The 13,763-nt window shown below is 49.5% G+C and overlaps 1 protein-coding gene across 1 annotated transcript in view; it reads right to left on the bottom strand.

Annotated features, from left to right (window-relative positions):
* Positions 1 to 13,763, bottom strand: part of DPYSL5 (dihydropyrimidinase like 5) — an 82,659-nt gene that overhangs the window by 7,986 nt on the left and 60,910 nt on the right. Inside the window, exons 4-11 of the mRNA XM_045549220.1 lie at positions 12,292 to 12,471; positions 11,397 to 11,465; positions 9,751 to 9,795; positions 6,865 to 6,940; positions 5,543 to 5,699; positions 2,995 to 3,136; positions 1,671 to 1,813; positions 1,042 to 1,249 (exon numbers count right to left, since the gene is read on the bottom strand). Of these exons, the coding sequence (XP_045405176.1) occupies positions 1,042 to 1,249; positions 1,671 to 1,813; positions 2,995 to 3,136; positions 5,543 to 5,699; positions 6,865 to 6,940; positions 9,751 to 9,795; positions 11,397 to 11,465; positions 12,292 to 12,471 (1,020 nt within the window). The remainder of the gene's footprint in view (positions 1 to 1,041; positions 1,250 to 1,670; positions 1,814 to 2,994; positions 3,137 to 5,542; positions 5,700 to 6,864; positions 6,941 to 9,750; positions 9,796 to 11,396; positions 11,466 to 12,291; positions 12,472 to 13,763) is intronic.

Here is a 13,763-nt window from a genome sequence, read left to right as displayed (position 1 = left end):
GAGTAATGCTGCTATGAACAATCATGCACAAGTTCATACATGTGTGGACATATGTTTTCATTTCTCTTGCATATATACCTGAGAATGTACTTGCTGGGTCATATGGTAACTCTACATTTAACTGCCCAACTGTTTTCCAAAGTGGCTGCACCATTTTACATTCCTTCCGGCAGTGAATGAGGGCTCCAATTTCTCCACATCCTCATCAACACTTGTTATTTTCCATGTGCTTTGATCAGAGCCACCCTTTGTCAGATACTCTTATGGGTGAATACATTGCTCTCCCAGCTCTGTCTAGCACATTCTGCAGGGGTAGGGCTGAGGCCTCCTGTGCATCGTCCATGTCTGGGAAGCCTATTGGAGATTTGACCGTCCACCTACCTGAGTGGGAGCCCTGGGTTTGCTTTTGGATTTCACAGTGCAATAACTGAAGTCACACTTTCTTCCAACAGCCCAAGCCCGCTCCCCCACAGCAGGCCCACTCTGGACTGCTTCGACTGTTGGCCTTAGTTTCTCTGAAAGCTCTGGGCCTTCACATGTGGAAAGCGTGCCACAGAGTGGATCTTTTGTGTTAATATGCCTGCTACTCCAATGAGGTAGGTAATGGCTTTTTAAACACCAGTTCTACTACCCCTTACTAAAGCAAGAGTGGAAGGGAACCAGGCAGTGGCTATAACTCCAGGGGCACCCCCAAGCCTGCACAGCAAGAGGAACGCAGCGGTCAACACAGCGGTCACCCTCACTCACTCACAGTTCCCTCTTGTGCCTCTGGGAACTCAGGACTCCCTGTTTGCCTGATCATTTAAAATGCTATCTGGTAATCAAAGATGGGGAGTAGAAACCAGCATTTTCTGACTGTAGCATTCCCTTTCCCTGCCACACACTGTCCTTTCAACACTGGATAGATGGCAACAGAATTCAGGAGAAAAACAGAGTGACAACACCTATGAGATTTAAAACAGTCGCATTTAAACACATTTAAAACAGCCCCAGCAGGGGCGCCAACCTCGTCCCACACGTCTTCTCCCACCCTGGCCTTACCTTCTCTCTCTGGACCAGCTTCTTGTAGACAGTATCTGGGAAGGACCTCAGGGGACAGAACTTGCCGGTGCCCTCAGCACACATGAAGACACCGTTCTCGTACACGACGCGCCCGCGGCTAATGGTGACCAGCGGCACGCCATGGCAGCGCATGTTCTCATACAGGTTGAAGTCTCCTCCCTGCACCTGGGTGCTGGCCGAGATGGTCCTGGCGGGGAGGCAATGGCGGGAGAGAAAGCTCTAAGGAGAGATAAAGCTGTCGCAGCTCAATGGGAAGGGACGACCCCCAAAGGCTGGCTATCACGGACTGAATTGGTTCCCCTCAAAATTCTTATGTTGAAGTCTTCCAACCCCCAGTACCTCAGAATGTGACCACATATAGAGATGGGGCCTTAAATGTGATAATTCAGGTAAAATGAAGTCATATAGGTGGGCCCTAATCCAGTCTAACTGGCGTCCTTATCAGAAGAGGAGGTTGAGACACCAGACGTGTGTGCACAGAGGAGAGGCGGCTGTGCGTAAGCCAGGGTCAAACCCTCTATGCTAGAAGCAGTGCAAAGATTATACGCTTTTGGAGGTCTGTAAAATCCCAAGTCCCTCTAGCCCTGGACACTAGCAGCAAATTTTACTTTGTGGCTTCTGGGTCCCACACCACCACATCGGCGTCAGCCCCGGGGATGACGCGGCCCTTGCGGGGATACAGGTTGAGAATCTTAGCCGCGTTGGAACTGGTGACGGCCACAAAACGGTTCTCGTCCATCTTTCCTCCAACCTGAAACATGGCGGAAGCATCAAGTCAACCAGGCTCCGAGTGTGTGCCTCACACCCCAGTCCCCTCTGACACCTGCCTGAGGGCTGTTAGCTTAGTTGGGCAGAATAATGGTCCCAAAGAGGTCAGTGCTGTGGCCACCAACTCAGATGAGCCACCACGCTTGTCCCCTGTGCTCACTTCCGCCTTTCTCTTTTTATCTAGCAACAACGGTGAGTGGGCCCTTGTTCCAAAAGGCTGCCTACCTGGTGCAAATCTACCTCCTGTTTGTAAAACCAGCTCTGCTCACGTGCCCACTATGGATGAGTCAGGTGCTGCCCTGCATCTACAAAGGGTGATATAATCTGCTCTGGAAAAACATCTTATTGCCCCACCCATGGAAGCACGAGACTCTCTTCCAGGGGGACTTCCCCTCATGAGCTTAGTCTTGAGGACTTCAAATCTTTTTGGGGCTCATACTCTGTGTTGAATCTAATCCACGATAGATCAAGACCCAAAACACTTATTCATGGGCAGAATGGGTGGTGTTCAAATGAAGTCCCAGGCCCCATCTTTTTGAAAGCAATTACACAAAATATATCAAGAGACTTAAAAATATTCATATTCACCTGGGCCAAGAATCCACTTCTAAGAATCTGTCCTAAGGAAATAATTAGAAATGCTGACATACCCTCATGAACAAAGAGGTTCTCTACAGCATCATTTGTAAGGGCAAAAACTGGAAACAGCCCAAAGTTCCAAACATCAGAGAAGGATTAAATAAAGTACGGTACTTCCATGGAGGAAATATTATTCAGCCATGAAAAAAAGTGTTTTAAAAGAATTTTTACTGACTTAAGAAGACACTCAAGGTATACTGTTATATGAAGAAAAAAGATAAACCCAGTTATTAAAATAATGTACATGCATAGAACTAGAAATAAATACACCAAAATGTTAACAGTAGCTTAATTTTTAGGCATTGATTTATGGGAATTTTTTTCTAATACTTTTTTTGTATTTTCCAAATTTCTATAATAGGTCTTACTACCTTTCTAATCAGGGGAAAAAGACCTTTTTTGTTTTGTTTTTGTGTGAAGCAAAAAGCTGGGCTTGAACCAGCCCTTCTAAGAATGGCTCTTTGACAGGATGCGGGGTGAAAACTCCGGCTAGGATTAGAGCGGGGAGGGGTCTGGAACACATACCACTCCTCTCTCCCAGATGACACTCATGCGGTCCTGCACGCCACTCACTCCGTGTGGGATCTTGGTGAAATCCTCCTTGCCCATAGCCTTCTGCTTCGTGGTGAAAGGCCGGTGATCTGATGCCACAATGTTCAGAGTGTCACTGGGTGGAGAGAAGGACATGGCCAGTAAGGGGAGGAGAGGCCAGGACCCCAGAGGATGGGAACAGGCACAGGGAAAAAGCCTTGGCTTTGGAACAAGGCAAAGCTGATTCCAATTTCAGCTCTGCCACCTAGTAGCTCCGTGACCTCTAATGAGTTCCTTCATCTGCGTGAATCTGTTTGTTCATCTACAGAATGGCAAAACGTGAGGAGTGTGGTACAGACCGTCCATGTCACAAGAGACTTCGGTGAGAACCTTTGGGATGGCAATTTTTAAGAGTTAAAATAGTGGGCAGAGAAAAACCGAACTTAGGGTTTAGCTACAGTGAGACGGTGGGGGTGGTTTCGGCATCACAGAATCATGTGCTGACTCCCTCTTGCTGGCTCCTGACCCCCACCTGCTGGCCACGAGCATTCACAAATTCAGTGTTAAGCTTTGCTAAACAACTCAGACCCAAGCCTTCCTTGGATGTGGGGGCTCTAATGGCCCAGAAGGGGAAGGAGGGACAAGGCAGAAAAGCAGCCAGACTTATAAACCAATGGTGGTATGCAAGTCAGTCAGTTCATCCCCGAGCCGTCCGGGACCGTGGTCCTCAGACGGAATTAAGGCTGTGGGTGGACAAGGCACAGCCAGGCCCTGGAGGGGCTCCCAGCTAGCTAAGACTTAGGGCAGGACTGTGACAGAGGGCACATGGAGGCAGACCCTCTGCCAAAATGAGGGAGGCAGGCAGCTGGCCATGAGCGGAGATCTCTATAGCCCAGGCTCAGAGGCAGCGAGGGGCAGAGGAGAGAGGATGCCCACTTAGCCAGGACTGGGCCACCTTGGGAAGAAGAGCCCTTGGAGGGCAGGGAGGGGCTGGCTGGAGCAGGGGAGTCAGGTGGGAGGGGCACAACTGCCAGGGCCACACGGTGGGAGCCCTGAGGGTCAGTGAGGAGTCATTTGAGTCTGTAGGAGGCACCACAGCCTTGTGAGTGTGTGTGCACCATCTAAGATGCCTGCTTTGGAAGGATAACCTGGGAGCAGAAGGCATTATTTGACCTGGTGAGGAAGCATATTCTTGAGGCTCTCAGACGACAGCCAGTCAGGCTACACACCGGGCTGTCCCCACAGGGGCCTGGCAGGACTCGACAGTCACAGCTCTTGCCAGATGACTAGCGTCTCTGGCCAAACCCGCAGTCAGATGACTTAGCTCTTCCTGTGCTGGTATCTTCCTGGGCCAGAGAGGCTGCTCCGGGCCCTCTCGGACACTCTGTGGAGAGTCTGCCACAGAGCAAGGGGTGTGTTCTAGAGACCCCGAGGGCCTCCACATTCTGGACCTGCAGAACCCACCAGAGATGGATGGGTTTCACTTGCTCCTTGGGGCAGGTAGGGACCCCGAGAACAACAGGCTCAGCTCCCATTCTTTAACCAACAAGTCTTACTGAGTACCCCACTTTCTTATGAAAAGCTCCTACACAAGTAGGTGCCCCCTAAGCAGGAGTGAGTGAATATGATCACGTTCCAGGCTTTTGAGGTCTCCCAGCACTGCCCTGAATCTGGGAGACAGGAACACCCATCCAAACTGCTTAAAGTTTAAAATACGACTGGCTTTGTCAAGTACTTTAAAACTTTACAAGTTCAAATAAAAAAATTTCTGGTCCCTTTAAGAAGTCAGATTTTAAATAAAGGACAAATCCTTATATCTATGGATTGTATGATACATCTTATTCCAATATAGCCTAACAAATCACATCCTAAAGTAGATAACTATGAAGGAGCTCATATTTTCTTATAGACACGAGTTGCATCTCCTGAGTCTACTCGAATAGACTGTTCATCAAACCATTTTCTTTAAATTGGGATCGAATGGGAAAAAGCAGTGTTAGAAAGAGAGGAGCTGGAGGAAAGGAAATCTAGAGAGAGCAGGTGGGGGAAAGAGGGAGAAAGTGGAGAAGAAAAAGGGAGAAGGGGAAGGAAAGAAGGGAGAAACCTACGAAAAACGTACAAGCACGGAGAGGAAATGTGGGAGGCACGAAAAGAGAGAGGCGTCAAGAGAAGAGACGGAAAGGACTCTGTATATTCTAGGATAAGTCAGAAGCCACATCCTACAGCTCCCCACTGGGCTTTAGAGTAAGACATCCATGTCCTTATAAGTCTGAATGACCACTGTTCACAGTTTTGTATATGCTCTTTACTCCTACACTTCAGAAGTTCTCACTCCAAATCAAGTGGTCACAGAAGCCCACCAGGATGGCAGTTATCTGGTGAGCTCTGGGGAAGGCAATAAAAGCAAGATAATCCTGTGGGCACAGTGAAATCAATCCTGGGTCAGAGTTATTTCCTTGGGCCTCTATGACCTTCTTAAAGATCGACACACTCCCTGAATGGCTGTGCCATGGGGGCCACAGCAGTCCTGCTCAAACCTTACTTGGCCAGCAGGCTCATGAGGTAGGTTGAGGTGTTGGTGTCCAGTCTCAGGGGAGGCACCGTGACGTAGGCGGCAGCGTGGGACCAGTCCTGGTGGTAGTAGTGTAAGCCTGTCAGTGTGGCATGTGCCGTGGTGGTCTCGGCCAGGACAACTTTCCCTGGAAGAAGCGTCAAAACCATGATCAGGAAGCCACTGAACCTGAGACATGGTTGGTCTGAGACTCACATTTTACAGTGAAGGAGCTGAGATCAGAGACAGGAAGGGACTTGTCCATGCTCACTGGGGCATTTGAGAGCACAGCTGGGCTGAAGCCCAGAGAGCTTCCCTGTTCCCCTGCTGACTCCCCGCAAGGAGAAGAGAAGGGCACAGGCACCACGGCCAGGCAGCACCGAGTGGTGCTTCCGGGAGTGCGGTGTGGCTAGAGCATGGTGTGTGCAGGGTGCTGCTGGGAGACCGGGCTTGCTAGTGGGTGGACAGGCACGCAGGGCCGAGAATGCCATGCTAAGGAGCAGTCTGGGCTCTTCTCTGAACAGGCAGGTGCTGTGAGCAGCTTCAGAGAATCACTGGGGGTGGGCTCCACAGCAGAGCTGGGGGCCAGGGAGACAGGAGGTGGGAGCCCAGTCAGCAGGCTGCGACAACAGTCTGGTGGGACCCTACGAGGGGCTTCGGTGAGGGGAGAGATAGGGGGTGGGATCTAGAGGGGGACGCGGTGTGAAGGCTGGGATGCCCTTGCATCTGTTTCATGCTCCCAGGTTTGTGACCGTGACTTCGTGTCTCCTATGGCCAGGCCCTCACCAGCACCCTGGGCTGGGCTACAGCAACTGCAAAGCCTTCAGGAATTGCCAGGCGACCGGCAACAGGAGCCATACAAGTGCCCCTCAGGCTCACACTCAGGGTTCCAGCGTAAAGGGAACCTGGGCCCACACACTGTTCTTTTTCCAGGGACTTCCCAGACACCCCCTGAAAGGCCCAGTGGATCTGGTCAAGATTTTATGTGACTTGCCATGGCAACCGCTAGTAAAACCTAAGGGGCCAAAAAGACACCAATTAATGAGTGAGTTTAAAACTTGGAAAATTGTACCAGACCGAGGAGAGGTGACAGACAATTCTGTGAAGTTGTTATGCATACAAACATGCAGAGGAAACAGCTCAGGATCTAGCCAGACTAGTGTAGGGGGTTCTGAGGAAGATGGTGGTAGAGCAAAGGGAAGGGCTGGCTTAGGTCCTGGAGCCAGGGCCAGGGAGTGTACACAGGTGGTGGACCTTGTCATTCCCAGTCCGATCACATCATGTGCACTGCTCACCCAAGCCTAAGGACTCACCTTGCATCTTAGCAGCTGCGATAACGTCACCAGCCGAGATGCTGGACACGTTGACCAGGTAGATCGGACAGTGAGTCTAGACACAGGAAACAGCAGGAAGTAGGGAGCATCGGCCCATAAACCCAACAAGCACCAAAATAACCCCAGCAAAACCAATCCTGGCAACAGCACCTTCCCCTGGGTGGCTCAACCCCACCGTCAAGGTGACAATCTTATGCCGGGAATACAGGGCTGGCAGCCAGAGCATGGCTGCAGGCTGAGCAACTGCATGAAGCAAGGAGGCAGCGAGCAGCGTCCAACACCAGCGCCCACCACAAGGCCAAGTGTGGGGCAATGATGGGTCCAGACTGTTGAGTCTGAACTTCATATTTTCTCCCATCCAACACCCATGACTGCAATTTAAAAGGAGGGCTTGTGTTTTCTATTTTAATTTACTATTCATCAACGTGATGACCTAGAGACAGTCATGTATCATATTCTACATCTAAAATTATGACATCTGCAGCCTGAAGGCTGGTTATCAGTAGACAGAACGTATCCTGGAGAAGAACAGAAGATAAGCGGGTCAGGGTTCAGAGTGTGGCCAGACAAGATCGACCCTGCGAGTGAACACCTGCATTCTAAGACTGATTAGCTTTTTCTCTACTAAGCTGTGCAACCATGGTCGATGGCTTAACTTCTCTGGGCATACATTTGAACTAAACTACAAGGAGCTGCCTTTTTGTTGTTCAAGTCTTTCCTTATTCTGGGGTAAGTTTCTATTAGGAAGTAATTGATAAAATAACTATTGTCATGACAATGTCCTTGTCCAGCTGCCAGACCTATAAAGTGCTAACAGGAAACTCTGTTTCCCCAAATGTTATTCTCGTTACCTCTTTGCTTATCAAATTGGGAGGACATAGAGTTTAGGAACTGGCCTGAGGTTTGATGCTATTAGCACAAGCTTACTGAGTAATTCTGAGATCAGCTGGACCTACAACCTCTCTGTTTTCCCCTGGCTGTTCCTAAGACGACACTTTCTTGCTTACATCTTTCAAGAGAGCCCAGGCCGTTCCAGAGGAAAGGTTCCCAAGCATCCGTGCTCATTAGGACCATTGGGGGGCTTGTTAATACACAGGTTGCCGGGCTTCACCCCCAGTTGCTGATTCAGTGGGTTTGTGCAGGGCCTGAGAATTTGCATTTGTTTCTATTTCTAACAAGTGATGTTGGTACTGCTGGTCCAGGGACCACATTTTGAAAACCAACAGCTCTAGAGAAAGTAGTTCAGATTATCCGAGTAAATGGCACCTTTAATGGTGGTTTAGAAGGAGAAGTGATCTTTGTACAGTGTTCTATTATATATAAAGTGCTTTCCGGCCGGGCGCGGTGGCTCATGCCTATAATCCTAGCACTCTGGGAGGCCGAGGTGGGAGGATCGCTCGAGGTCAGGAGTTCGAGACCAGCCTGAGCAAGAGCAAGACCCTGTCTCTACTAAAAATAGAAAGAAATGATCTGGACAGCTAAAAATACATATAGAAAAACATTAGTCAGGCATGGTGGCACATGCCAGTAGTCCCAGCTACTCGGGAGGCTGAGGCAGGAGGATTGCTGAAGCCCAGGAGTTTGAGATTGCTGTGAGCTAGGCTGATGCCAGGGCACTCTAGCCAGGGTGACAGAGCAAGACTCTGTCTCAAAAAAAAAAAAAAAGAAAAAAGAAAAAAGTGCTTTCCCTTCCTCTGCTCCTTTGATCCCCGCAACCAATCCAATGAAAAGCAGCATAGCATTCCCCCCTTACCCACGGCTTCTCTTTCCGTGGTTTCTGTTACCCACAGTCAATCAAGGTCTGAAAATATTAAATGGAAAATTCCAGAAATCAGTAATTCATAATTGTTAAATTGTGCACGGTTCTGAGCAGTGAGATGAAATCTTGTTCCAACCCCCTCGCTCTGCCCAGGATGTGAAGCCTCCCTTTGTCCAGCGTATCCACGCTGTACACGGTCCCTGTTAGTCACTTACTAGCTGTCTCGGTGATCAGATCGACTGTTGTGGTACCAGTGCTCGTGTCCAAGTAACCCCTATTTTACTTAACAATGTCCCCAAAGTGCAAGAGTAGTGATGTTGGCATATTGTTATAATTACTGTATTTTATTATTAGTTATTGTTTTTAATCTCTTATTGTGGCTGATTTATAAATTAAACTTTATCATGAGTATGCATGTGTAGGAAAAACTTACAGGTATGCATGTATATTGTGTATATAGGGTTTGGTACTATCTGTGGTTTCAGGCCTCCACTGGGGGTCTTGGAACGTATCACCCACAGAAAAGGGGGGACTACTACACTATCATTGCAGTTTCATATTAATATAATAAAATAGTGTATCGGAGTGGCTGAGGAACTTGCATGTGGTCAAAAAGCATATATTTTGGTAAAGGCCAAAGCCAGAACTTCGGTGCCACATCTCTTGCCTGATCCACCACCACACTCCATCAGCACTCACTACCCTCAAGAGGCTTTACCCTGAACCACACCAGGGAAAAACATGTGAGAACAATGGCCCAGCCCAATGGCGTAAGTTTAAATTATGGTTCTTTAAGCAAACAGGTTCCAGTTGCATGAGGCTCTGTGGTCCCTGCACCTTCCCTCCCTCCCTGGGGAGCCATCTGCACTGGAGCAAGCTCAGTGGGGAGGAACAGAGAGCTGGGAGGGACAGAGCGCTGGGAGGGACAGAGCGCTGGGAGGGACGGAGCGCTAGCAGCAAGAAGGATGCACCCTGGAACGTCAGCATAACAGCGCTGGTTCAGCAAACAGTCCTGTGGGCCAGGCATGGTACTGGCACGCACAGCAGGATGAGATTGCATTGCAGAGGCTGGTGTCTACTCCCAGAGTGAACAGTGGGCTACTTACCCTGTTTGCAATGGTGATAACACGGTGAGTAGCCTCAGCTTCCAGCTGTTAGAAACAAACAATAGGGAGAAACCAAGCTTCACCATCTCCTCCAAGCAAGCCCACACTTGCCTGAGAGCCCACTGTGTAGACAGTGCTGGAATATCTGCACCCACAGGGGCTGGCTCGGGGCAAGACCTGGGCAGCAGCGCCAGGCTCTGACCACCTTGGCTCACACCTAGAGAGAATCCTAGGACTTAGATGCCAGGCACATCTTTGCTGGATGCTGCTCAGGGCTTAATTAAAAGACAATGAAACAAAATTAAATAAATAAAAACCCAGAGTCACATCTCTCCCTGTTTTCTGGTACATTCTCTGCACAGCCACCTCAGAACTGCAGAAGGAGCAATAGTGACTGATTTCAAGCTGAAAATTAGCCTTGATCAGGGAGTCTGAGCCTTGGCACTACTGGTGCTTTACGTTGGATAATCCTTTTGGGGGGTCGTCTGTGCACTGTGGGACGTTCAGAGGCATTCCTCGCCTACTAGATGCCAGTAGCATGAGCCTCCCCCAGATGGGACAACCAAAAATATCTCTAGACATTGCCAAATGTTCCCTGGGGAGCAAAATCTCCCCTGGCGTAGCCCCAGGACCCTCTTCTTTAACCAACAGATGATGATGGTGATAATTATTGCTGTAACCACCACTACAGCCAACGCCTGCTGTCTCCCTCGTGTTACTTAACAAAGAAAGCCCCATGCTGTGGCCACCGCCTGCCCACTCCTGCTCTCACAGGCACCCCCTCGGTGCACTTGTTGGGCCTTTTTCTCCAATTTGGAGGTGTCAAAACAGGATCTGTGCTCAAGGGCTCTGACAGACAGGGACAGATCAGGGCAGGGGTAGGTGGGACTCCCCAGCCGGTCCATTGTGGGCCAACTTGGTTCCTGAGCGATGGCAGTGCCACCACATCCTGCATCCAACTCCTTGTCCCTCACGGACATCCAACCAATGCTCCGCATTTAAGGCTTTCTCCCCACAAATGGTAGAGAATGTCTCAACAGGGTCACAGGGCAAGAAGGCACTACTTGTCCAGTGTGGTCCCTCCAAGGCAGAATTATTTAGCAGGGAGACTGTGGGGAGTTTGTGTCAACGTCCTGCAAAACTGTGCGCAATCAACCAGGGGGCAGAAGGAGAACGGGGCCTTTAGTGACCATCTCGGCAGTAAGGGGGAGGGAGCATGGACACGTATGTCTCCTGTCTCTGGAGGGAAGGGTCCAAAGCGTTCCTCAGTGCGCAAAGGGACCTCATCCCCGAAACGCTGGGTTCCTGGTTTGGAATTCCTTCTCACGCCTAAAGGCCTTTCAGTCTGTCTGTTGTCTCCTGACTCTGTGTTGGGCAAAGCACCGATGGTGTGCCGACACTGCCTCCCCCAGATCCTGGAAATCAGAATCAAATGGGTGGGTGTGGGCCCCCCTAATTGTCTCCTCCAAGAAAGCTCAAGGCCAAGCTGGTCTCAGCATGGAGGAGCTTTCCCTGGCAAGCTTCCAGCTGGGAACTTCTCCCGTGGAGAAAGGGATACAACTTATATCTTTGATGTCTCTTCCATCCTAAAAGATTCCGTGACTCTACATGAAGGATATCGACAAAGGACACAGAGTCTTTCTCACCTCCTCTGGGCGGCTGATCTCGATTCCTTCTGGGCCTGTGATACCCAAATCTAGTGCCTCCTTAGCGCCCTGAACAACAGCAAGAGAAAAAAAGTTGAAAGATTCATAGAGACACTGAGTAAGGAAACACTGGGCCCAAGGGACAAAAATCTGCCAGACACAGCCTGTTCCAGCAGGCTTGCTACTCTTATCAGTTCTGGAAGGTTCATCTTCTAAAGAGGGGAGGGCACGCACAGGCCTGTGCAGCAGGGCTGTCCTGATTCTCACTTCGAAATGACTGGACGTATCTTTTTCTCTTAAAAATACAGCTCAGTGACTGGCCAGTGGGCCTGGGGCACCAAAGGCAAGCACTCTCGATTGGTTTGAAAGTCAGAATTTCCTCACTGGAAATCTAGACAAGTCTCTAGGTTCCAGCAACTCCTGGGGCAGCTGTTACCCCAAGACTCAGGAGTACACAGAGGCTCGTCTTTCTTGGTCCAGTGAACAGATTTCCATAATACCTCAGCCCCCCTGCAGAGGGAAAGCAAAGTGGAAAGCTGATTCTTATTTATTCTGTGTGTCAAATGTCATTAAAAATATGTCTAAGAAGTGCTCCAAATTCTCTGCTATAATGGAATTTAAATATCATAGCACTAGAACTAAGACATTATCACCTAAGACTTAGAAATCTTTTTGAACCATAAAGAGGTGTTTTTTTTTTTTTTTTTTTTTTTTACAGACAGTAGAAAAGTTTGGATTTTCTGAGGAAGATTTGTCATCTGGGGCATTCATATCTTACACTTTGTCTACAACTTGTTTTATCTGAACCCTGTAGGATCAGTGAGGGGTCAGGAATTCCCCTGAGAACTGGCTCCATCGTTGCCCCCCCATCTGACATTCTCTATGGCACACTTGCCTCGGCCACCAGCTCCCCGTTTTCAGCATGGACGCGGGCAATCGCCCCAATGTCCTTGCAAGCGTGAAACACTTGGTACAGCTCACTGTCTCGAAGCATGTACAAGTCCTTGTAGGTCATGAACATCTGGAACGAGTTGACACCCTTCTCCCTCACCAGCGTCTCCATTTCAGCTTTCACCTGGGGAACAAATGCAAAGGCGATGCCATGTGAGCACGGACACTCAGGGAACCGACTGGCAGGAGCTGGCCCTGCATGCAGGAGATGAGGGGCCCGCCCCAGCTCCGTTGGTTGAGTCACCGTATGGCCACCCACAACCTCTCTCTCTCTCCTCCCACCCCACAGGCTGCTGTGAGGTCACCTGAGCAAGGGATGCAGAAGTCCTTTGAAAATTGTCAAGCATGACACCATTATAGGAACCATACTGTTATGTTATAGGCACGTTTCTCCTATCACATAGGCTTGGCCTGCGTTTCTGCCTTCCAACCAGCCTTAATGATGAACACAGGATTAATGATGCTGTCTCCTGTGGCCTGCTCCCCCAGAAACCATAATGCGAGCAGCGTCACAGAGAAGGCACACTAATGCTAAAAGTCCAGAGAAGCTGAAAAATTGAATTTAGGAACAAAGCAAAGCACGAACAAAGCTATGGGAATAAGGATATTCATCCCAACATGAGTTATACTGGGGGAAAAAAATGGAAGCAGCATTGGTCTGACAATGGGAAAATAACACCAGGTTCATCTACTTGATGGAGCATTCGGTGGCCATTACACTGACGGCCACGAAGACCACGCAGCAAAATAGAAAATGCTCACACTTCAGCAAACAAGTGCCTCTGTGAAAGCAAGCACGAAAAGCGACCGGGAAGAATAAGTTACACTAACAGTGGGGATTGTGTTGGGTTATTGGATTATGTGCTTCCTTTCTTTCCTATTTTAAACATCTGTAATTAGAAAAATTTATTTGATTATTATAAAAAATAATTTAAAATTCTAGACACATGAGAGTCCCCACAACCTCTGGGAACTGAGGGATGGCTGGCCTGGCCTCGGCGTTGCTGGGAACCTGAGTGACCCTCTGTTCCAAGCCAACTCCAGGGCAAGGGAATGGAGAGGGGCTCAGAGAAGGGGCCACGCACCCAGGAGGGTGTTCAAAATGGAGACCCCCCCATCTGACATTCCGTGCGATCTGCACCTCTGGCCCGGTACCAGGAAGGGGGGCCTTCATGCTGCGGGGATCAGGGAGCCCCCAAGGCCTTCCGTAAGCACCATTCAGGGAAAATGCAAGAGACTGGGTGAGCCCCCAGCTCAAGGCTAAAACCCGGGGGCAGCAGTACAGTGAGGAGTTAAATGGCCATCTTGGAAGGAAGTCAGGCCCTTAGACCAGGGTCTGTGACTGAAGAACTTTGTACAACTTCCTGATGCTTGTTACTTTTATGATTCCGGGGCACCCACCAATGTACTTGCACA

Source organism: Lemur catta, chromosome 4, assembly GCF_020740605.2.
Source record: "Lemur catta isolate mLemCat1 chromosome 4, mLemCat1.pri, whole genome shotgun sequence".
In the NCBI taxonomy this organism is placed as follows: Eukaryota; Metazoa; Chordata; class Mammalia; order Primates; family Lemuridae; genus Lemur; species Lemur catta.
This window is presented reverse-complemented; position numbering and strand designations above follow the sequence as displayed.